The sequence below is a fragment of the Pelophylax lessonae genome (assembly GCF_965119305.1).
Source record: "Pelophylax lessonae genome assembly, chromosome: 8".
Taxonomy (NCBI): domain Eukaryota; kingdom Metazoa; phylum Chordata; class Amphibia; order Anura; family Ranidae; genus Pelophylax; species Pelophylax lessonae.
The window spans coordinates 84763412-84789605 of NC_138775.1; the positions used below are offsets into that span (position 1 = coordinate 84763412).

Genomic DNA, 26194 nt, shown 5'->3' on the forward strand with positions numbered 1-26194 from the left:
TTAGTAAAAAAATAATAAAATTGTAAAAAAAAAAAAGAAATAAATGAAAAGGGCTAATTTAAACTGGTTCTGTGGCCATGTGAATGAGTGATTTGCTTATGCGGCTTGAGCTACCTGCTACTTTATGGAGACACAGCAGCTATATGAACACAGCTGCAGGTTTTAATTTGGCAGGTGTTGGTGAGTGGCCCCAAATGCCCACTTTTTGTGTTGGGGGCTGTACACCTGAACCCATACACTTTTCAAATTAGGACCTGCAGATGTGTTCATACAGCCACATAGTGTAACATAGTTTGCCTGCACACAACTCCAGGTGGCTCCAGTCACATAAACAATCCACTTATTAATACTTTACAGGCCACATAGCCCATGTGAATGAGGCCCCAGACCTCATTCACACATAGAGCTTTATTTATTACCTCAATACAGTTTTGTAAATTTTAGATTTAGTAGAAATTTAGTAAGTTAGGTTGTGTTTTGTGTCAGCTAATACTGGTTTTAGTGTATATTTAGCAAAATATCTCTTTGATATTTTCTGTAGGGGGGCCTTGTCAGGTAGGCTGTACAGGGCCCCGCGATTTCTATCAGCAGCCCTGAGGACAGGCGGAGCGAGTGAGTGACCTAAATGGAATACTACCCCACCACCATCCATCCACAATTCTTTATATGGCCAGCCCAGGCAGTAGTGGCTTGTAGCAGCAGCTCTAATATTTGTATTTTGATGGAGGCACTGGTCACTCTGCATTGGATGGAGGCACTGGTCACTCTGGTCACTATGCATTGTTGGGGGCACTGGTCACTCTGCATTGGATGGGGGCGCTGTTCACTCTGCATTGGATGGGGGCGCTGTTCACTCTGCATTGGATGGGGGCGCTGTTCACTCTGCATTGGATGGGGCGCTGTTCACTCTGCATTGGATGGGGGCGCTGTTCACTCTGCATTGGATGGGGGTGCTGGTCACTCTGCATTGGATGGGGGCGCTTGTCACTCTGCATTGGATGGGGGCGCTGGTCACTCTGCATTGGATGGGGGCACTGGTCACTCTGCATTGGATGGGGGGCTGGTCACTCTGCATTGGATGGGGGCGCTGGTCACTCTGCATTGGATGGGGGAGCTGGTCACTCTGCATTGGATGGGGGCGCTGGTCACTCTGCATGGATGGGGGCGCTGGTCACTCTGCATTGTTGGGGGCACTGGTCACTCTGCATTGGATGGGGGCGCTGGTCACTCTGCATTGGATGGAATACACATTTGTGTTCCTGACCCTATAGTGTTTTTTTACTACACTGTCGACAACCTTTTTTCACTTTTAGGAGACACCAACAAGAATAACTGAGTAGTCAGTCACAATCTTTTTATCTATACCCAATGTTTGTGTATAGATATTTTGTAGAATAATTTAATTACAAAAATAAGATTCTAAGAGCTGTGAATACTGAGGTTCTGAGATGTATTGATGTTTGCCTTAAAATATGCAATTTATACAGTCAATTTTAATATCGCTTGCTTATTTATTTTTTTTATCGTGCGCGGGGGACCTCATATTTGAATTTCGCCTAAGGCCTCAAAAAGTCTAGAGCCGCCTCTGCCTGGTGGAGAAACCCTTGTTGGAGAGTACAAAGGTAAGATGTTTCTAGTAGTTGGTGACCAGGTTTGCACACATCTCAGGAAGGATTTTGGTCCATTCTTCTTTATAGATCTTCTCTAAATCCTTAGGGTTTCCTGGCTGTCGCATGGCAACTCTAAATTTCAGCTTCCTCCATAAATTTTCTATAGGATTAAGGTCTGGAAACTGACTAGGCTACTCCATGACTTTAAAGTGCCTCTACTTAAACCTCTTCTTTGTTGCCTTGGGGGTATGTTTTGGGTCATTGTCATGCTAAAAGATCCATCTATGACCCACCTGCAGTGTTCTGCCTGAGAGAAGAAAGTTCTCATCCAAGATTATACAATACATGGCCCTGCCCATTGGCCCCTCAATGCTGCAAAGTCGGCCTGTACCTTTAGCAAAGAAACATCTCCAAAGCATCATGTTTCCACCTCCATGCTTGACTGTAGGGATGGTGTTCTTAGGGTCAAAGTGAGCATTTTTCTTCCTCCAAACATGGCAAGTTGAGGTAATGCCAAAGAGCTCAATTTTGGCCTCATCTGACCACAGCACTTTCTCCCAATCCTCCTCTAAATCATTTAGATGTTCTGTGGCATGACTGTACACGTGCCTTCATGAGGAGGGGGACTATTCGCGTTTAGAGGAAGAAAAATGCTGAATATGACCCTAAGAACACCATCCCTACAGTCAAGGAAAGAGGTGGAAACACTTTGCTTTGGAACGGTTTCTCTGCTAAAAGTACAGACCAACTTTGAGAGGGCCAATGGATGGGTCCATGTATTGTAATGTCTTAGATAAGAATATTCTTCCCTCAGCCTGAACACTGAAGATGGGTCATGGTCTGGTCTTTCAGCATGACAATGACCCAAAACATACCGCCACGGCAACAAAGGAGTGGCTCTAGAAGAAGCACATAAAGGTCATGGAGTGGCCTAGCCAGTCCCCAGACCTTATTCCTAGAGAAAATTTATGGACGGAGCTGGAACTTGGAGTTGCCAAGTGACAGCCATGAAGCCCTAAGGATTTAGAGAAGATCTGTAAAGAAGAGTGGACCAAAATCCCTCCTGAGATGTGTGCAAACCTGGTCACTAACTACAAAAAAACATCTTACCTCTGTGCTTGCCAACAAGGGTTTCTCCAAGTTCTAAGTCATGTTTTGCTTGGGGATCAAATACTTCATTTACTCACTGAACACAACTCAATTTTTAACATTTGTATTGTGTGATTCTTTCTGGATTTTTGGATGATATTCTGTCTCTATCATTTAAAATACACCTATGATAAAAATTATAGACCCTTTAAACAAACTTACAATACTTGCAGGGGATCAAATAATTATTTTCCCCACTGTACAATAAATGACACCCTACAAGCACCTGCTTACATGCTGGAAGACAGAGTGTTCTATCACCCAACAAAGTACTTTAGCTGACACTGTTGAGCAGAGTGATCTCCTGCCTGGTGTTTTTGTATAATTCAAGCTATGAAATAATCTGGCTACTAGAGAGCAGCATAGGATATTGAGTATATTTAAAGATAAGGGTGGGACACTATTCTTCCTACTGACTACAAGAGTGGGGAAAAATTAGACCCGCTAACTCCAATGATGGGCACCATTTCTCCTAATGACACCAGCAATGGGGCATTAGTGCTTCCGCTGACACCAACTTTGGGGCCCTCCTCAGTTTGCTGACCATTAGTGGGGCACTATTCATCCTCCCACTAAGCAACATTGTGGAGAAGTTGTTCCTACTTTTTCATACCCTGGTATCACATTCTCTTTTTTGAAAACTGCAGCATATTGCAGTTTTCTTCCAACAAGTATATTGCAGTTTTTATCCTACAAGATCTATTTTACATTGCAGTGAATAGATGATGTGCAATTTTATTATAAGTTTATCCTGTTCATAGGAATGTGAAATGCCTTTCATCGTAAAAACATAAAAAATATATTGGAAAACAATATCAGTGCAGGTACAGAAAGGATTTAGGGCTGATAAATGGCCATTTAACCGCTTGCCGACTGCTCACAGTATATTTACTGCGGCAGTCAGCCCCTCACAGGCAGAGTGACGTAGGTCTACGTCGCTAGCCTGTGAGGCTCTGGGGAGCGAGCGCGCGCCCGCGGAGGCGCGCTCCCGCTCCCGCTCCCGCTCCCACGCGGTCACGGACCCCCCGCGCGTGTGACTGGCGGACCCGATGTCCGCCGGTCACTCGGCGATCGTCGGGGGAGAGGGAGAAAGTCAGGCGGCTTGTGTAAACAAGCTGCCTGTCATTCTCCTCGGTGTAAAGACACTGATCACACGGATCTACTATGTAGATCCGTTGATTAGTGTCCTTACAGCTCAAGCCACAGCCAATCACAGTAGAAAGCACGCCCCTAGGGACACACACAGCCCCTCCCTCCCAAATAAAGTTAACCCCTTCACTACCAGTGTATTTTTACAGTAACAGTGCATATGTATAGCACTGATTACTTTAGAAATGTCACTGGTAACCCAAAAAGTGTCAAAAATGTCAGTCAAGGGTCCGATCTGTCCGCCCCAATGTCGCAGTACCGCAAAAAAAATCGCAGATCGCCGCCATTACGCGTTAAAAAAAAAAACAACAAAAATGACAAAAATCTTTCCCTTTGTTCGTAAACGCGATAACTTTTGCGCAAACCAATAAAAATACGCTTTTTGCGATTTTTTTTTACCAAACATATGTAGCATAAAACAAATTGGCCGAAAATGTTAAAAAATTTTGATTTTTACATTTTTTTTGTGAAAAATATTGTTATTTTTGCAAAATGTACGTGTAATGGTGTTGAGTGTTCGGACACCATCTTGTCCTCTCAACTTCCATTTTGTTTAGTGACCCAGGCTCCTTGAGTGAAGTAGCCCCCACCTTTTTCTAATCAGTGGAACCAAAAGGCACTCGCTCACCCCCACCCCACCAGGTTCCTGCTAAGCTGACATTTTTCACACCTTTACTATACACAAGCAGAGTGACCAAGCAGGAGTTGTGTCTCCGAGGACAGCAGGGGGTCAGATTAGATGTCCAGTGAAATCGCTTTGTACATTCTCAAAGCCAAATTGTTAATTTACATCTCACCATCCGTGCTCAAATCATATCTTTTTACCCAAACATAACATATTAACAAAAAGTAGATATTTGAATGCCGCATGGCACGCTGATTATGACGAGACCGCACATGGTCATCCTGTAGTACAGGAAAGTGAAACGATCGATAAGATACCCCTTCTGTGATAAAATATATTCATGTTTGATATTGTTTGAAAGCAAATGACATGCTTAGTTATAAAATATCAGGTTCCAGAATCTAACCCTTACATACGTCGAGATATTAAGAGTGGTATGACTCTGTCCACAAAGTACATTTGAAAGAGTCATAAACCACAGGACAGCCCTTTTTGCCACTCTGATTATAATTGGTCAGGGCTGCCCGTCACCACCCCTTTTGAACTCAGGGAAAAGGACAGGAACTGATAGAGAGCTCAGTTCTCATCCTAAGATCAACGACATAACACCACCCCAAGGAGAACCAAACATACCTGTTCAACTCTGACACTTAAGGTAATACCAGGACTGTTTTAATGCAAGTATTTTCATTCTTTTATTCTCCTATTTCTAAATTGCTGTATATTGTGTCTCCATTTCGTTGTAACCCATTTTTCTGTAAATATTTTTATTCGCACCAATTTTTCACCTTTCTATAATTAAACCTTATTTTGAAAAGTGTTAAACTTTGTCTCTAAGCTCTTGAACGCAACTTGACCCAAACGAATCTGCCTCCTGAAGTGCGCTATTGTGTGTTATAGACAGTTATTTTAAAGTCATAATTGATATTTGTACTGTTTAGGCTAACCTATCTGAAACATTCTTGTCAGGTGACAGTGTGTGTTACAGACGGTTATTCTAAAGTCATAATTGATATTTGTGAAATCAGGAGCATCCGCTAAGCTCAAACGTAGCGGTGGTGGCAGTGAAAGGGTTAATCGTTTAATTAACCCGGTGACAATCGCTCTCAGTCTGCTGGCATCTAGATTGTGGTCCCGCAAGCTGGACAATCTGTGTGCAGAGTGCAGCTGAGAGTGGCATTGTTACTCAAGTGACGGCAGGGTGTGAGATTGCTTGGTCTTTGGTCACGAGGTGGATGAGAAGGCCAGGGGTCTGATACCCGTATTCGTCACAGTACGCTCTTTTTTTGTTTATAGCGCAAAAAGTAAAAAGCACACAGGTGATCAAATACCACCAAAGGAAAGCTCTGTTTGTGGGAAAAAAAGGACGTCAAATTCATTTAGGTACAGCTTCACACGACCGCGCAATTGTCCATTAAAGTCACGCAGTGCCGAATCGCAAAATACCCCCTGGTCGTTTAGCAGGAAAATCCTCCGGGGCTTAAGTGGTTAAAATAACAAATTCTGTTAAACCTTGCCAATGTCTGTGGGCTGGAGTGAAGATCTGATGGCATGGATAGCCATGAAAAAAGTGTTTTTGTTGTATTGCAGATCTCATTGCTTTCATGCATCATGGGAAGTGGGATGTATGTGCTGCTATGCAGATTGGTGACATGTAAAAATAGGGCTTGAGGCGCGCATACTGGTGAGGTAACTATGTTCACTGCTGTGCAGATCACTACTGATATGGATGATTGGGGGAAAGTTGTAATTGCTAGAGTACAGATTCTATTGGTGACATGGATTCTAGGGAATAAACTGTGTATGTGAAATGGTGATCTTAATGGTGATATGGAAACCTGGAAATAGGGTTTGTGTGTGCAGGAGTGCCGATCTTACTGGTGGAATGGATACTATCAAGTGAGGTACATGTGATGTAGTGCAGACCTCATTGGTTGCAAGAATACTCATATTTCATGTGGTAGAGTTCCAATATTATGGTGATATCAATAGTGGGGAGTAAGATGTGTGTTGGAATGCAAATCTTATTCAAATCATGGATTGATTTAGTCAACAATAATATGTTTTTTTAAACATTGCACTTTTACCAAGACAGTTTATACATACCCCTTCTGCCTGTATATCCGCAGAGAAGAAGTCCAGATCATTATTGGTTATTCGTCCAGCAACCACAATTTCACTGCCATCAAAGTAATGTTTGAAGCTGTTCTGGGTGACGTTTGCAATAGCATTCTCAGGATATTGCATTTTAATATTCACCAATGTTGGGTTAGCAATTTCTGTATAAAATCCCTATTATAGAAGTAAAGAAATATTCGTTTTATTTTGGTATACTTTCTGTGAAACATAACAAGCCTAAAACGATTTCAGTATAAAAGGGATTTTGAGAATCATACTGTTTAGTGAGCTGAACGGATATACTGTACATTAAAAATCTAACCTGCATCTGCAAGGCTGCATCTGAGTCCTCATAAATTCGACGGGCAATGCCTGAATTTTCCAATGCCATCTTCTCAAGAAATCCATAATCAACCCCATAACCAAAGCCAAGACAGTACAGGGTGTATCTGTCTTTGTTAGCTTTCCGTACATTTTCCTGAATTTTTTCTGGTTTGCTTTCACCTTGTAGAAGAAAAAACAAAAATCATATCAGTGCTATGGTAAAGGACACATATTATACAGTTAAATATGATAAAAATAAAATCAAATTGCTTCAGTGATTCACTTAAAAGCAGAATAATATGACAATCACCATGCATCAGGATTTTTGAGGTAATAAAAGATCACAAAATATTTTAACTTTAGTCTGGTAAGTGGGAGATGGGATAAAGTATACTGTATATAATGTGACCTTGTATTCCTTTTGCCTTGATCCAAATTTCTAGCAAGGGAGTGTATTTATTAGGCTACATGCACACAGGGAATTTTTATGGCCGCTTTTACCAGCGTCAGATGTTTTTTTTTTGCAGCTTAAAAATGCCTCTCCATGTTATTCTATGTGTCCATGCACACACAGGCTTTTAGGAGCTGTAAGTGGCATAGGCATTTTCAAGCTGCATAAAAAACCCAGGGCCAGTGCGTTTTGAAGACCAGCGTTACAGCTGTAAAAAAAAGTCTGACGCCGCTAAACACGGCTTAATGCAGGATACAGCGTTAAGCCTCGTCAAGCAGGGTTTTTTGGACATGTCAAAATCAATGATTCCCCATGAGAGCCTTCTTAAGTGATCCCACTTTCAGCCCATTGATTTGAATGGAAATCGCATTTAAGTCAGATCATCATGTTCCAACTTGTGGCATTGCAACTTGTGCTCTAAAGGATCTTGAAGGGGAACCCAACGCCAAAGTGTAAAATAAAAAACTGTGTGGGGTTTCCCCCCCAGATCCATACCAGACGCTTTGAGTCTGGTATGGGTCTTGAACGTAAACCCCACGTCAAAAAGGGAAAAAAAAATGGCGTGCCCCCCCCCCCCCACAAGTACATACCAGGTCCTTCGGTCTGGTATGGACTTTGAGAGGAAACCACACGCAAAAAAAAACAAAAAAGGCTTGGGTTTCCCCCCAAAATCCATACCAGATCCTTATCCGAGCATGCAGCCCAGCAGGTCAGGAAAGGGGGGGGACGAGCGAGCTCTGCACCTCCCCACCCCAAAGCACCTTGGCCCTATGTTGATGGGGATGAGGGTCTCTTCCGGACAACCCTGGTCGTTGGTTGTGGGGGTCTGCGGGCAGGGGGCTCCAGTCTTCTCCCTCTGCTGTCTTCTTCCTTCAGTCTTCTCCCTCCGATGATGTGTTCTTCCTCTGGTCTTCTCTGCCACTACTGTCTTCTACTCCAAACCTAGTCCTCCCCCGATGCAGGCTCCCATGGTTGTGCCAGCTCTGTTCTCTGCCAGGTTTTATATAGCCATGGGGCATGGCCATCTGGTGATGTCACCATGAGACTCCGCTCCTTGTCACACCAACTCATGTGACAAAAACATATATAGTACAATTTACCAACTAGCCTGCAACCAACCGTTTTCACAAATGTATGCAAACTATACCCGTTTTTAATTCAAACTGTTAGATAGGATTATTTGGTTGGCAGCAAGCTGGTTGGTAAGTTGAGCTAGGAATATTCTTTGGTATTGTTTGACATGTGTCACCCTTCCATATGCTCCTTGTTGCAAAGGCCAGTTATAGGTGGGGCCAGTGGCCTTTGAGTCTGGTATGGATCTTGAAAGTAAACCCCACACCAAAAAAACAATACAAATCCATACCACACCCTTATCCGAGCATGCAGGTCAGGAAAAGGGGGGCACTAGTGGGCTCTGCACCCCTCCCCACCCCAAAGCACCTTGGCTCTGTGTTGATGGGGACAAGGGCCTCTTCCCGACAACCCTGGGCGGTGGTTGTGGGGGTCTGCGGACAGAGGGCTTATCGGAATCCTGAAGCCCCCTTTAACAAGGGGGCCCCCAGATCCCATGTTAATGAGTATGGGGTACATTGTACCCCTACTCATTCACCCCAAAAAAGCAGTTTAGTATAAATAAAAACAAGAAACAGTTTTTGACAAGTCGTTTATTAAAATAATGAATGTTCCCCCATCGTAGCTCCAACATGTCTTCTTCCTCCGGTCTTCTCCCTCCGCTGTCTTCTTCCTCTGGTCTTCTCCCTCAGGTGATGTGTTCTTCCTCCAGGCTTTTCCACGGTAGCTGTCTTCTCCGCCACTTACCCAGTCCTCCTCCGACGCTGGCACCCATGGTTGTGCCAGCTCCATTCTCTGATGGTTCTTGTATAGCCATGGGTGTGGTCATTCGGTGATGTCACCATGAGACTCCGCCCCTTGTGACGTCACCTGACAAAACCATGTACGCAAAATTTACCAACCAGCCTGCAACCAACTGTATCCACAAATGTATGCAAACTATACCCGTTTTTAAGTCAAACTGTTAGACAGGATCATTTGGTTGGTTGCAGGCTGGTCGGTAAGTTGAGCTAGGAATTTTCCTTGGTATTGTTTGACATGTGTCACTATTTCCATGGGCTCCTTGCTGCAAAGGCAAGTGGCCATTTGTTTGTACTGTTGGAATACTAGTGAGAGGAGGTACTGGACACCTTTTCTGCCATCGTGCTTTATGCTGGGTGTCCAGTGCGCCCCTGTGTTTTTAAGGAGGGGTGGGCTCCCTTCAGGCTTACCTGCACTTTATCTGTCCATTAACATGCATCTTCTTCCACTGCGGAGCCTCTCAAAAATGTATAGAGTTAGGACTGCAGATAATATTAGGGTTCCGTGAAGTGGCTCTGCAGCTTATGGATTTATTTGCAAATGTGTGCAAACTAAACACCTATTTTTATTGCAAATTGTTAGACAGGATAATTCAGTTGGTTGTAGGCTGGTTGGTAAGTTGAGCTGGGAATTTTCTTTCATTTTGTTTGGCTTAGCACTGTCAGCCTGCAACAGGAAGCTTCGGTACTGGAAGTATCTCCAGGTAAGAAACACATTCACAAAAAATGATTTAAGAAGATGATGATTTAAGCCTAAGTAATGTGTATACAGTGAGACATGATGGCAGTTATGCTAAAAGAAAAATTAAGAGTTAACATATATTTTTGCAGCTGGAAAGAACAAGGGTTTGCATGCCTCTTCCTGGTCCATTGCTGCTTGGATTGTTCAGACCATTCAGTGGGCCTATAAAGCTAAGGGCTTGGTGCCTCTGGAGGCGGTGACTGCTCATTCAACCAGAGGAGTTTCTACATTGTGGGCAGCCTCTCGGCACATTGCCCCGAAGTGATCTGCAGATCGGCCTCGTGGTCTTCAATTAACACTTTTATGGCCCATTACTCTGTTGAACCGGCCTCTTTATCTTCCATTACCTTTGGTTTGCAAATACTGTCTGTTGATGGTGCATATTAAACTTTCTTTTGACCAGCAGTTGACCACCTGGGTGTGTGTGGCTAGGTATTTCCCATACGTATGCAGCCATGGAGTCTGTGAGGAAAATATTATCAAATACTTACCGTAATTTTCTTTTCCTGATGAACTCCATGGCAGCAGGAGTTTCCTCTTATCTGCTGGAGTAGGCTAGTCATGGAACACGACCCCTAGCACTGAGCAAAATTTATGGGAGTAGGGTCATATAGAGTAGGAGAGGAAGATGGGCTAAACCCATACGTATACTACCATGGAGTCCATCGGGAAAAGGAAAATACGGTAAGTATTTGATAGGAACTTTTCCATTTTTTTTTTCAAAATGTTCGATCCTTATTAATTTATTTAGCAAAATATGAAATCCAGTCGTGATTAAAACCACCAAGTGTTGCATGATTGAGTAATTGTCATCTAAAGTGTGACAGCGCTGAAAGCTGAAAACTGGCCTGGGCAGAAAAGGGGTAAAAGTGTCCAGAACTGAAGTGGTTAATTGATCTAGAGAACCCTAAAGAAACATATTCTACAAAAGATTACTTACCCACATTTGCTTCACCATCAGTTAGCAAAACTATTAAAGAGACACTTCTTTCTGGGACTTGGTTTAGTTTATGAGCTTTATCCAATAATTCCACAGCCCTTAGCACAGCATCATTGATATTTGTGACTGCAAAAAATATGTGTAAATAGTGATATAACATATACATACTTCATTGTGACTCACACATGCATATATCCAAACGCAATATTCCCCACGCACACATTCATGAAAAGGGCTGTGGTAATGTTGGGTGCTATAATGACCACCGGCTGGGAACCGTAGGCCATTAGAGTGAGGAAATATCATCAGCACACCAAGGATTTATCAAAGGGTCCAAAGCTTTATTCACATGGTCACACAGTACACATACAGCAACAGTTTGGAGCCACGCAGGGACCCTTCATTAGACAAGGGACAATTTGCAGTACAAATCACCAAGTGTTTAACAAACAATTCACCAATCAGTGCAAATATTTGTGCCCTTACCCCACCCCCTGACATCAAATGATGTCATAAGCCCGCCATTACACTCAGTTTAAATGTTATGACATAACTGCCAAAGCAAAGATACATTCAGTAAAATAATAGTCATCCAAAACTACAAAGGGCAAGATACATTCAGTAAAATAATAGTCAAAATTACAAAGGGCATTGATCCTATGTACACTGCTCAAAATAATTTAAGGAACACTTTTTAATCAGAGTACAGCATCAAGTCAATTAAACCCTCGGCATATTGATCTGGTCAGTGAAGTAGCGGAGGGGGTTGTTAATCAGTTTCAGCTGCTTTGGTGTTAATGAAGTTAACAAAAAGTGCGCTAGATGGACAACAATGAGACAACCCACAAAACAGGAATGGTTTTACAGGTGGATGCTCCAGCATTGGAGGGTGAGTCAGGCGCCTCCTTGCAGCTAGGCAGCTTGGACATACAGTGTCCAGGGACTGCACGGCTTATGGCTGAGCGTAGCCAGCAGGCTCGTTTATTATACCCTCTTAGATTGTAAGCTCTAACAAGCAGGGTCCTCTGATTCCTACTGTATTAAAATGTATTGTATTTGTACTGTCTACCCTCAAGTTGTAAAGCGCTGCGTAAACTGTCGGCGCTATATAAATACTATATAATAATAATAATAATATACAAATGGAATTTTAGTTCTAGAAAGTGACCAGCATCTTTCTACATAGGATCAATGCCCATTGTAGTTTTGGATGGGTATTTATTTACTGGTTGTATCTTTGCTTTGACAGTTATGTCATGTCGTTTCATTATGTAACATGAGTGTAATGGCGAGCTTATGATGTCAGGGGCGGAAATAGGCCGCAAATGTTTGCACTGATTGGTGGATTGTTTGTTAAATACTTGGTGCTTTGTACTGCACTTTGTTACTTGGCTGACAAAGGGGCCCTGTGTGGCTCCCAAACATTACTGTATGTGTACCGTGTGACCATGTAAATAAAGCTTTGGACCTTTTTAGGAATCCTTGGTGTGCTGATGACATGTCTTTACACATGCATACACTCACACAGAGGGTGACAAAGGTGTCTGTGGATGGACTCATAGGGGGTCTATTTATAAAACATTCTGTCTCAAACATTCGTTCAGGCTGCACACACATTGTCCCTGCATTTTCTCTAATTCAATTACTTCCTATGATCATCAGCATCCAGTGTCCAAAATGCTTTATATTTTTCCAAAATACCTCAAATTTAAAATTTACCACATTTTGTGTACTGGATGGAGGTGTTGTTCATATGAAGTCATAGCATTAGAGAAAATATGGTGAAAATTTGTGAAACCTGAACAAATGCTTGTGATATTTGTCCAACAATTGTTTTATAAATAGGCCCCTTGGGGTTTCATAAATGCCCTTTACTCCAACATACTTAAACCACTTGAGACCCAGGGCCTTTTCTCCCCAATTCCCCTAGATTCCCAGAGTGGTTTTCTTGTTTTAAGGATGTCTTGGTTCCACACATTAAACCTTTTAGCGTTTGTATATATAGATATATATATATCTATATATCTATATATATTTTTTGAGGCAGATACGACTTACATTTGGCAGCATATCTGGTTACATTTTAATTCCCTTTGTTTTTATATTTGTAATACATAGTAAAAAAAATTGAAAAGAAGCAATTCTCTGTAATTTTCCATGTGCACTTCTTTTTCTACTTCTTTCTGGTGGGCGTCCCTTTTATCAGCTATTCATTAGTCAGCAATCAACTAAACAGGTATGTCCTTGGACACAGTCATCTCCGTAATATTCATTTCTTGTCTTGTATGTTTTACTTTCCATTTAAAACTTTTCAGAAAGTACTCTTCATATACTTTGAACTCTAAAGCCCAACAGGTCATTCAAAATTAGCAAAAGAACCTACATGGCTCCTAAGGGTAGACTTTGTTGTAGGGGTAAAGGGTACATGCTGACCAAGCCTTTTTTACACACAAAATATCTAACCTGAGCTATGTATTGGGACTCTGACTCCTGAGTTAGACACCTGACTTTGATTCCTGACACCTAACTCCAACATCTGTCTGACACCTGACTGACCCTTGACTCCTAATTTTCTCTCTGACTCATAACTCTGACACCTGACTCTTACACATTGTATTCTGGGTCCGAAACCTGACTCTACCTCTTGACTGTGACAATTGACTCTTACTCATGGGTCTGACACCTGACCCTTACACCTGACTCTGACATGACACATGACTCCGAAATCAGACTGACTGCTGACACCTGATTTTGACTCATGACTTTGACACCTGACTCTGACTGATGCCTGGCTTTGACACCTGACTCCGACTCAAGTCTCTGACACCTGACTCTGAACAAATGCTTGTGATATTTGTCCAACAATTGTGGCTTGTGGAGCTACCACCTGGTTATGACACCGGACACTTATTCCTGGCAGACTTTGACTGGCTCTTGGCTCTGACACCTGGCTCAAGTCAAGTTTAACTGTGGTTTACAGGATTATTAATCAGATTGACAATATTTTACAGGATTCCTGACTGAAGGTTGAAGGATGATCATCCTGGAAACAGGGATGTCCTAAAATAAAAATCGTATCTATGGGCAATATGCTTTTTTTGGGTATGACCCTCCTGCACACTGCTGATTAGACAGAAATGTCTACCAATCAGTTTCAAACAACATAAAGTTACAGAGACATTGCATCCTTTGCAAAATAAAACAAAAAAGGCAACTCTTTTCTTACTTTGTAACAGTTATATAAAGGAGAGGGAAAGCATCTCTATATATACATCATGCACAATTTGAAGCCATTATCCCCAGGTGACACCCTGGTGACTCTTTTATCCAGGTTAAATTGATCTGGATAAAAGAATGGAAAGTCCCTTTTTGTGTTATGACCTGGATGAACTTCAATTGATAAAGACTGCTGCTGGGAGGAGAAAAATAAATCAAGAAGTGGATGAGGTTAGATAGAAATGTCAATTGAAACAACATGGTTGTTATAAAATAAAGAAATGCTGTAGTTTCAAAATAACTATCATAAGATGCCAAATGTTATCTTTGCTGGAGCACCAGATCTGCTGCCAGAATCCCCTGAAATCTCTGTCTAAGTCCTTACTTGAAAGTGGAAACTAGCACAGATCTAAACAAGCTCTATGGCCTGTATGAAGGCACTTGGATTTAGTAATATGCTGGTCAGGCACCAACTGCATGACCCATACCAGTACCACATTTATCAGCTGGGTGAATTGGGGTGGTGTAGAAGATTTTCTTAAATTTGAAATTACGGCATTTCATTACAGCCAATGTATGTAGGAGACCATATATATTTGTTGCGTCTACTTACGACCATTATCTTTAATTTTTCTGACAAAGTCCTTGGCTTCCGTCAGGTTTTCTGGTGTTGCTTTTACCAAAGAAGGTTTCCACAAATTAATTTGGTCGTCAAACAGTATAAAATTAAAATGATCATGTTCTGAGGTGTCTTTCAAAATTTCAAGTAGGGCTTCCTTTGTCTAAATATAGATATCACAGTAATGCATACATTTATTATTAAATGAAAATTTCACTTAGATAGTGTAGCTAAAAAGAGGGACAGGTGATAGTGGCAGAAAAACAAAGGGCCTCCGTGCAAGGACAATTGTATGGTGGTGCTTGATAAGAAGTGTTCAGTATATTGTGGTGAATAGTGCAATGTGCTAATGTACTGCATTCCTTTTATTTATTTTTTTTCTATTCTGAACTGGTAGGTTTTCGCAAGGACTTCAACTGATATATCAGTGGAATGATACATCAGTTTAATATATAACTGATATATCAGTTAAATGGCATATTCATTGTTACCTGATTTCATGTATAGCTTTAATAGAGACTGTTATGTATTAGAAATTATTGCTGACCCATCCACATTAGATTTTATATGTCTTTTGTACAGTTCAACTTTGCTCAGAAAGGAAGCTTAAAAGAGTAGGGCGGGCTCATATCTGAGCCAGAAACCAGAACTTCTTTTTAATTTGGGATACTGTACAGGTCAAATCTGTCAAGTTATTATTGTTTGAATTTTGGTGTTGCGCTATTCTTTTAGATTTCAATATTTTTATTAAGTAAAAAGACAATGTCGTGTAAGGCACAATTTTTGAACAATAGTGCAAACAGATGTGAAACTGAACATAAATACAGTAATGTTTTTCCCTCAAAATATTCATAGACACGAGACCTCCTAATATTAAACAGGCAGATCTCGACATTAAACAATCTCGGTAGAAACACCAGTAGGGATAACAAGATAGTATCTTAGAATACAAATTATTATCAATAGGGTCAAAGAATATATGTCCAATCCACTAAGGATTGACTGTATGATATCCCAACGAACCATTTCGATATGTGATACTGGTATTGATTATGTTACGGGGAAAAGAGATAGGGGGTGGGGAAAGGGAGGAAAAAAAAAAGTGACCAGTAAGAGAAAACTCCATTGTACATTCCTATGAGTATCATCAGCATAGAACTATATGTTCCATCAGAACATTTTGCAATTATTGAAGAAATCAGACAAACCAGAAAAAATTATAAGACAGAGAAAGAGGGAAAGAAAAGGAGGGAAAGAAAAGGAGAGTAGATCAAGGAAAGGCAAAGAAAAGGAAGGAGAGAAAGAAAAAGAGGAAAAAGAGGGCCAGCCAGGAATTCATTAGGTCACAGATAAGTATGGTACCCGTGGATCCCATGTCGCATCAAATTTCTTAATAGAGTTGTGGAGAATACAGGTAAGTCTATCATTAACCATGATCCAATTACGTTTATTCTTCACTTATTCAAGGGGAACCGTCAACTGCCTCCAGTATTTAGCAATAGTTATTCTAGCTGCTAAAAGTATATATGTAATGAGTTTTATCGATTTTTTTTTTTTTTTGGGGACCACCTCAGGAAGATTTGGAAAAGCACTGGTTCCGAGGATCTACGGATATTAACCCCTGTTACTGATTGTATCAAGCTAAATATGTGAATGCAGAAATTGGTGACTACAGGGCATTGCCACCAAACATAATACATTGTACCCATCTGGCCACAACGCCTAAAGAAAGTGGGGGATGCAGATGGGTGCATCTTCGCAACGCTGGTCGGGACCAAATACGAAAATAGGAGCATTTTATGGTTTGCTTCAATTAGTGTTGTGTTAATAGAAATTTTGGATTAAGCATAGGCAATATCTTGTCAGTCAGATAATTCAAAAGTGGTATTCAAGTCCCATTCCCATTGATTCATATAAGGGAGTTTAGTAGTTGGATCAGTAAGAGTGGCATATACTGTAGATACCCGTCCCAGTAGGAGGACTTTAGTTTGACAAGATAATTCAAAATTTGTAAGTGTAAGGGGTCTCTCTAGCAAGTTAAGTTTAGATCGTAGAAAAGAAATAAGATGATTGTACTTCACTAGAGGGCAGTTGCAACGTGCCTTTAAAATATTGCAAAGAGTGTGGTTGATCCCCATTGAGGTAGTCACCTATCCTTAAAAGCCCCTTGTTAAGCCACCATAGAAATGGTATCGGAGTCAGTCTGGTACAGAACTCAGGGTTGCAAAACAAGGGGGCCAGTGAGGTATGTAGAGATGACAGGGGTTTTCAATGCTTTACTCCATCCCAAACCGCTAGTGAATAAGACAGGGTAAGACATAAGGTAGGGGGGTGAAGACGACTAGGAAGACACATTATAGAACCAATGGAAAGAGGGTGGCACGAGAGAGCTTCAATAGAGACCCAAAGGGGTATACTGTACATCCCTTGGCCGTTGTGTAGGAAAACTGAGTTATTTGACCAGCTTGATAATAAGCCTGTAAATTAGGGAGGCCAAGCCCACCAATTGGTTTCGAAACATACAAGGTCAGTTTATTAATTCTGGGTTTTTTTATTGCCCTAAATAAAGCAAAGGACTTCCGATTGTAAACAATGTAGATCTCTCCTTGGGACAGCAATCAGTAAGGCTCTAAAATAATAAATAAATAGAAATGTAATTTTAATAAAGTTGATCTTGCCAAACCAAGATAAGGGATAGTCTGCCCATTGTTGAAAATCTTCCCGAAGTCGATGAAAAAGTGGAGGATAATTAGCCTGATAGAGAATGTCGATTGAAGGATTCAGTTGAATACCTAAATAGGGAAGGGAAAGCTATTGCATAAGGTCAGAACCATCAAGGGAGGTAAAGAAATATTAACCACTTCTGGACCGGAAGGATTTGCCCCCTTAATGACCAGGCCATTTTTTTGCGGATTCTGCACTGCATTATTTTAACGGACAACTGTGCAGTCGTGCAGCGCTGTACCTAAATAATGTCCTTTTTTTCCCCACAAATAGAGCTTTCTTTTGGTGGTATTGGATCACCTCTGTTGCGCTATGAACAAAAAAAGAGCGACAATTCCGAAAAAAAACAAAAACAACAACAATATTTTTCACATTCTGTTAGATAACATTCCCAAAAAAAATGTAAAAATCAAAATCTTTTAACATTTTAGGCCAATTTGTATTCTGCTGATTGGTTTGCGCAAAAGTTATCACGTCTACTAACTACGGGAAAGAGCTATGTCATTTTTATTGTTTTTTTTTTTTTTACTAGTAATGGCGGCTATCTGCGATTTTTAGCGGGACTGCGACATTGCGGCGTACAGATTGGACCCCTAACTGAGATTTTTGACACTTTTGGGGGGACCAGTGACGTTACTACAGTTATCAGTGCTGAAAATATGCCCTGTTACTGTAATAATGACACTGGCAGGGAAGGGGTTAACACAGTGGGTGATCAAGGGGTTAAATGTAAGCCTAGGGGAGTGTTTCTAACTGTATGGGGGTTGGGCTTTTGAAATGATCACAGAGACCTGTGATCCTATATATCCTATATAGAAGGATCATAGGCGCTCTGTGATCATTCCAGAGAGAAGAATGGTCAGCCGTGTTTACAACAGCTGACCATCCTTCTCTCTCAGTGGGAAATGATCGCAGGTGCCGGCCCCGTGCATCGGAGTCCCCGCTGTGGAATGGGGACAGGTGCGCGCTGGCCCCTACCTGCAGGTGCGCGACTGACGTACAGTTACGTCGGTTCGCACAGGAGGGGCTGCCTGCCGCAGTAAATCTGCGGCGGGTGGTTCTTAAGTGGTTAAGATCTATTGATTTTTGGGTATTCGATAAAGTCCTGAGAGCTAGGAAAATTGGTGTAACAATGTCAGCAAATTAGGTAGGGTGGTTTCAGGGTTAGTGATATGCATCAGGATGTCGTCGGCAAACAAGGAGCATTTATGTTCCTGTTGCCCACAACATATGCCATATATACTAGGATGCAAACGAATTGCTATGGCTAAGGGTTCAATCACTATAACAAATAGCAATGTGGAAAGTGGGCAACCCTGTCGTGTTCCGCGTCGGATAGGAAACGAGAGCGACCTAAAACCTCTAATGGAAACCTGGGCTGGCGGATAGCTATAAAGCATTTTCAATAGCGAAAAAAAGGTAGAGCCAAATCCAAAGGCCTCTAGAGTGGTAAAAAATAGTCCCAATTTAAGCTATTAAAGGCCTTATGAAGGTCCATTAAAAGAAGTAGTAAAAACCTAGATAAGGGAGTATTCATTTGGAATGGACTGCAGAAATCAATGCTATAGACCGACGGATCTGATCTAATGTTTGGCGTCCGTTTATGAAGCCGGATTGATCCTTATGGATATATTGCACTAGAAATGTGCCTAGATGTAAAGCTAGAAGTTTTTTTTAGAATGTTGAGGTCACAATTAATCAATGGAATAGGGTGGAAGTTAAAGCGAAGTTCCACCCTAGAAATTTTTTTTAGATAAAAATACCCCCGAGACAGTCAGGGCTAGTGCATTTAAGCAACGATAGCCTCTGAACCGTCCCCTGTTTCACTTACCGTTTAGAAGAAATACTTACCTTGAAAATGTCTTGTCCAGCGCTGCCATCTCAGGTGTGGGCAGCTGAAGCCGGAGCGTCCTCTTCGGTGTCCTCTTCGGTGACGTCGGAGTCTTAGAATGCCCTGCTCGTCACTTCCAGGGCATGCCCAAAAGCTGTTCAGGGAATGACGTGCCTGCACCGGAAGTGACGAGCAGGGCCAGTGCAGGCGCATTGATTCCTGGGATCGATGACGTCCATCTCCCAGGAGTCAATGCAAGGAGGAAGTGACGGCGCAGAGGGAGGAAGAGGAAGGAAGGTAAGTATATTTTCATTAAAAAGAAGGTAAGTGAAACAAAAAAAATGTTTAATTATCCAATTCTTTTTCAGGTAAATTAAAGCAAGCGGAAGGTGAAAAAAAAATTTCAGGGTGGAACTCCGCTTTAAGGATGTCAGTGGAGTGGAGGAATTAAGATAGAGGGCCAGTGGCGGCCTGTGCATAGGGGGCGCCAGGGCGCCACCCCCCCCCCCCCTAAAAAAAAGGAAAGAAATATAAAGATTACAAAAAGAACAATAAAGTTAAAAATAAAAAAAATCCCGTTCGCCGGCCTATGTGGTGGCTATGGGGGGGGGGGGGGCGTAACCTGGGCGCAGGTCATAGCGCTAGGACACCCCCACTTTCGTGATATCCTGGCTGTGATTGGTCCAGTCTCCAGCCTGGACCAATCATCATCCAGGACATCCGATTGCTGACCCCGCTGACGTCGCAATGGGGGCGGTGCCGGTGCGTGCGTCAGTCACACACCGTCACCGCCCGATCTCCTTCCTGCCGGACCGATTGGAAGACCCAGAGAACCCGCCGCCATCAAAGAAGACTGGAGAGGACGAGACGAGCAGCGCCGTGGACGGTTCCCGGAATCCCGCCGCCGTCAGAAGAAGAGGTCTCGAGGAGAGGAGCAGCGCCGTGGACGTCTCGCAGGCAGCCCAGGAGGAGAGCAGGTAAGTGATTGAAGCCGACCTGTGACCTCACCTGTGCCATGCCTATACCATCACCTGTGCCATGCCTATACCATCACCTGTGCCATGCCTGTACCATCCCCTGTGCCATGCCTAGACCATCACCTGTGCCATGCCTATACCATCACCTGTGCCATGCCTGTACCATCACCTGTGCCATGCCTATACCATCACCTGTGCCATGCCTATACCATCACCTGTGCCATGCCTGTACCATCACCTGTGCCATGCCTATACCATCACCTGTGCCATGCCTGTACCATGCCTATACCATCACCTGTGCCATGCCTATACCATCACCTGTGCCATGCCTGTGCCATGCCTATACCATCACCTGTGCCATGCCTGTACCATCATCTGTGCCATGCCTATACCATCACCTGTGCTATGCCTATACCATCACCTGTGCCATGCCTGTACCATGCCTATACCATCACTTGTGCCATGCCTATACCATCACCTGTGCCATGCCTATACCATCACCTGTGCCATGCCCATACCATCACCTGTGCCATGCCTATACCATCACCTGTGCCATGCCTGTACCATCACCTGTGCCATGCCTATACCATCACCTGTGCCATGCCTATACCATCACCTGTGCCATGCCTGTGCCATGCCTATACCATCACCTGTGCCATGCCTGTACCATCACCTGTGCCATGCCTATACCATCACCTGTGCCATGCCTATACCATCACATGTGCCATGCCTGTACCATCACCTGTGCCATGCCTGTACCATGACCTCAAAGTCACGCAATTTTTTTACCACGTTTTTTGCCGCGAAGCAATACCTATTCGATTTTTTTTTTTGCGCCCCCCCCCCAAAAAATTTTGAGCACCAGCCGCCACTGTAGAGGGCCATATGAGGAGGCAACTGTTTAGAAAACTTTTTAAAATAGTTATTAGGGAGACCGTCAGGACCAGGTGGTTTATTTAAGGAGAGCGTCCTAATAGTAGTGTTTCTGGGAGAAATGGTAAAGATGAGGTATTCAGGAAACTACTAATGGAGGCAGAAAAAGGGCCCTGAGGTGGGTTGTATAGTTTGGTATAAAATTCCTGAAATTCTTTGAAGAATCTTTTGGGGATTGTGAGAAAGATTGCCTCCTGAGCATCTAATTTTCGGAAGAGCTGTATGTGTGTGTTTAGGGGTAAGTTTATGTGCTAATAACTAACCTGGTCGGTCTTGCCAGGTAAAGAATTTATGATTAGCCAAGCGTAAATATTTCTCTGCCTTCATAGTAAGGCAAATATAAGTTTCAGTGTGGGCCTGTTTGAGTTTATTTATTAAATCAGGGTGAGGGGAACACTTGTGTTGGGTAGCTAGGGCTTCATATTCCTTAGTTTTGGCAGTGATCACCTCGCTGCGAGCTTTCCTAAGTCTAGACGACAAATGAATCAGAAAACCCAGAATAGAAGCTTTCTGTGCCGCCCAGTTGATGGTGGAATTTGTGTCCTCTGCTTTATTAGTATCAAAGTAAGCTTTCAAGTAGGCAATAATATCCAAGCAGTAAGATTTGTTACTGAGGATAGATTTATTTAATCGCCAATGAGATTTAGCCAATTTAATCGTCAAATTAGAGAACAACAAAACTACAGGGTCATGGTCGGACCAGGGCGTTGAGACTATCTTATCTGAGAGTAATTTGGGTAACAACCCCGAAAGGAGAAATACATGATCAATAAGTGAATAGCGATTGTGGGCTCTAACAAAGTGGGAGTAGCCTCGGGCAGTAAGATTGGCCTCCCTCCAAGCGTCAATAAGCTTGTGATGGTGTAACCGTTGAGCATATTTGCAGCTTTGCTTTGCTTGGGGGGGAATGCAGTCGAGATATGTGAGATTTGTCTAAAATTTGATCTAGCGCCAAGTTAGAGTCACCGGCTAAGATGACATCTCCCTCGAACTCCGGCGCTAAAGATCGAAGTAAGGAATGGAGAAAGGCCGCCTGGTTCGTAATTAGGAGCATAATAAACCAAAAATGTTACTAAGTTCTCTCCCAGGTGTCCCTTCACCAATAAGTAGCGCCCCTCTTTTTCCTTTAATATTTTGGTTTTGATAAAGGAAAGCTGTAACAAACGGGGTAGTCTTTATGTATATAGCGGGGAGTGAAAGAAGAAGTAAAGTGTGTTTCCTGAAGGCCTAAAATATCAGCACCCAGCGATCTATAGTAATTAAATACTTTAATAGGTTTAGAGGGTGAGCCCAACCCCTGAACATTACGGAAAAGCAGTCGTATGGTTCCAGTGGAGTTAGTTAACTTGGACATGGCAAAGGATAAAACTAGCTGTAGACAGACAAGTTTACCCACCAATGCCAGCACTCATAAATCTTGGGAATCCAGGAGAACTTCCAACTGACCCTCAGAAAGGAAAAGGAATAAAAATTAGAAACTGAAAAATGAGCAAGGAGAAAAAATGGTAAAAGATAAATGGGCTTAAGAAAAGCCCAGTATCAAAGAGTGTAACATATAAAATTAAATTTACCAACTGAAAACAGCAGATAATGTGGTCCAGAACCCAAGTAGTCCACGTAGTCTAGAACCCAAGTTCTGGGAATGTGGGAGTCTCCGCAAAAGATAACCAATGGGAAGAGTCTGACAAACTGGGGGAGTGCAAAGCCTCCTTCCGGCACAAGTATTATATAGGAAGTGAAATAGAAAGCCCTCCTAGGAGCCTTTTAGCAGCACAAAAAAAAAAAAAAAACCAAAAGGGGGAAAACAGTTACATTAAGCCAACAGTTAGCAGGTACATGGTACATAACTCCAAAAAAAATCAAAATAATAAAAAAAAATGTAAATCTGTAAACCAAAATGACCGTGGTCATCTAGAGAGTAAAAACACCAGGTTTAAGGCATATAGAGGACATTAACATAACAGAGGTAGCAGTTAAAGTCCCGTGGAAGGACCACTGAGAAGCCACTACCGTAAGAGAGTCAGCCAGCGTCATGCAAGAAATTTTCATGTACAGTAACTCGGCATGGAGTTGCAGCTTGCTTTAATTATAGGGAAGACCAAAGAGGTGAAAGCGGAGGAGGGGATCGCTGGATCTTCCGAGATGATGGGCTGTGAGAGATGAATCCCAATTTCAGCAGAATTTTTTCACCATTATCCAAAGTAGAGAAGGAATATAATCTGCTGTTATAGGTAAATTGCAACCGGAAAGGATTGTTCCATTGGTAACTAATGTCACGTTGAACCAGCGAAGAAAGTAAAGGTTTAAACGCTCTCCATTTTTGAATAGTGGCTTGTGAATTGTCTGCAAAAATATGGATTTTATAGCTTTCAATTTCCAGATCGAGATGTTCCCTAGCATACCGCATGAACGCTTCTTTGACTGAAGAAATGTGGTTTCACAATCACATCTCTAGGGGCCCGTCAGGTTTTTGGGGAACTAGGGCCCTGTGAATGCGGTCAATCTCCATATGGATTTCATCAATATCTGGTACAGCAGATTGCATCAAAGAGTAAGTGATAGAAGTGAGATCTTTAACCATTTCTGTCAGTCCCAGTATATGAAAATTATACCGCCTGGCACGATTTGCAAGGTCTTAGATTTTAGCATTAGCTTCCTCTAGGCGATCCTGAAGTTCAGTGATCATGGAGGAGTTTTGCACCACTCTGTGGATAGTGTTATTGACTTTAGACTCAATGCTGCCCAGGCAACATCCCAAAGCCTGGAATTCTTTCTTCAGATCAGAGGTTAATTTAGTGGTAGCTTTCTCTAATTTCCTCTGCAACATGTCAGCAAAGTGGGCAAGAAGGATAGTGACCAGAGAGTATAGCAGTGGGGCAGGTAAAGGAGCTGGGAACCCCTCAGGACTATCAGCATCTGCATCCTGGCCACTGGTTTGGCTGAGCAAGATGTCTGCCATGTCCCTATCCAGGGCAGAGAAAGTGTGGGAAGCATGACATGGAGACTGTATTGGATGGAGTACAGGAAAGGTCAGCCAGCTCATCTGAGGATGGAGTAGCTTTGGGGGAGTCAATACTGCACACCCCTGAGCCAGGGGGCTTCACTTTATCCCTCTGTGGCTGTGGCTGCAGCTGCCCCTTCCCTGTGTGTGTGGAGTTGTCGCCAGCCGCCATCATGAATCCCTTCCCGGACACACGAGGTGGGTAGCGTGGGCTGCTGTAGGTCTTCCCCGCTGACCGGGTTGATATGAAGCGGGTCTCTGTGTTGTACACCCGCCGCCCTGACACAGAGCTGGAGTGAGCGGGGAAAGAGGGCGGCTAATGAAGACTGAAGGTGCCAGGAGTGTGCAGCTCAGTTCAGGCTTGCATCCTCTCTGGCCGCCCGCGCATGCACTCTTTGCAATATTCTTTTAAACTGAGAGTAAATTCCAAAGAAAAATGATACTGTATATTTTATAATTTGTGAAAAATACAATCAAATAACTAATATAACAATGTGCTTCGTACTTCAACTCTATAAACTGCAAATAACCAAAAAAATCTAATTTTGCAATATATAAAAGAAAAGTCAATGGTGGAAGAACTTTTCTCTACTTGACTCTCTCTACTTGTTTTAGTAACCATTATCACTGGGACAGAGAGTGATGGGAAATCCAATATTTTACAGTTGTCACCCAAACAGCAAAAGTCTGTAAATATGTTTGTTTGGGGATACTGGTTCTGGATACAACTGCCTGAGAGGGTATTTCCCCATTTGCAAAGATTTTCTTTCACTTGTCTTTGTGACTACAGGACAGAAAGTGGAAACGACTCTCTCCAATGGGGCACAGACAGCAACAAAAGAAACCTGACAGGGTTTTTAACTCTTCCCTATTCTGTCCAGAAAAAAAGTTTTGGCCTTGCAGCTGGGGAATTTTAATGAATAACAATCATAAAAAAATGTTTATCTTTAACTTACCTGTTTCAGCCTTATGCCCCACATTGATCCACTTCTGTCGATTACATAAATTACATTTTTTGGCACACCAACCAATTTATGTGGTGCAAAGAAGTGAACAAAATATCCATTGACAACCTAAAAAAAAAAATGAAAACTGTATTAGTTCCTGCAAATAAGCCAAGGTATAAAGCAGACATCACTAAATGGCAGACCACAGTCTAGACCGAGTGACAATCCTATCTGGACCGCTGTGGCAGCCTAAGTGTCCTTCATCATCTTCCCTACTGGCCACTGGGTGGAAAACACAGTTGGTCTGGATGGAGAATGGGAGGTGCCTAACATTTCAAGTTACCAAATATGTGACTGGTTGCTAGGTGGGTTGGTCCTAGCAACTAATCACCCACTTGTTAGCATGAAAAGTTGGTCAGCTCCCAACCTCTGTCCAGACCTGCTGCACTTCCCACCCTCTGCTCTGCTGTGTAAGGTAGGACTGTGAGGGGGCGACTGTGATTGGAGGGGGGGGGGGTGACTGTGGTGTACAGGGTGCTGAGGACACTGATGTGAAAGGTGGGGTATGATGTAAAGGGTGCTGAGAACTTTGATGTGATCAGGGGGATGTGATGTAAAAGAGGCCCAAGGACATTAATGTGATTAGAGGGATGCGATGTAAAGGGGGCTGAGGACACTGATATGACTCAAAAAAGAGTCAAAGAATCATGTGTGGGCCCACCCCCATGAAGCATTGGCACTGAATGATTTTTGCTACTGTCCTGATTCCCCACAAAAATCGGTCGGCTGTCTTTTAGTGCAAAGCAATAAATCCATTTGGACTCTTTTATTTGGTTTGATTCTGCTTCTATTGGTAAATGTTTTTTTTTTCTAGCAACCTGCTGGGTACCCACTGGAAGGTAGGTCTGTCTGTTATGAGCAGCCTAACCTGAGCTAGTAAGCTCTCTGAATGGTTTGTTTCTTCTCA

The 26194-nt window shown here is 42.6% G+C and overlaps 1 protein-coding gene across 1 annotated transcript in view; it reads right to left on the reverse strand.

Moving 5' to 3' along the window:
* The window catches only part of LOC309562157 (inter-alpha-trypsin inhibitor heavy chain H3-like), a 176211-nt gene that overhangs the window by 108697 nt on the left and 41320 nt on the right, over positions 1-26194 (reverse strand). Inside the window, exons 8-12 of the mRNA XM_082266282.1 lie at positions 25237-25353; positions 14809-14977; positions 10980-11105; positions 6974-7155; positions 6640-6825 (exon numbers count right to left, since the gene is read on the reverse strand). Of these exons, the coding sequence (XP_082122408.1) occupies positions 6640-6825; positions 6974-7155; positions 10980-11105; positions 14809-14977; positions 25237-25353 (780 nt within the window). The remainder of the gene's footprint in view (positions 1-6639; positions 6826-6973; positions 7156-10979; positions 11106-14808; positions 14978-25236; positions 25354-26194) is intronic.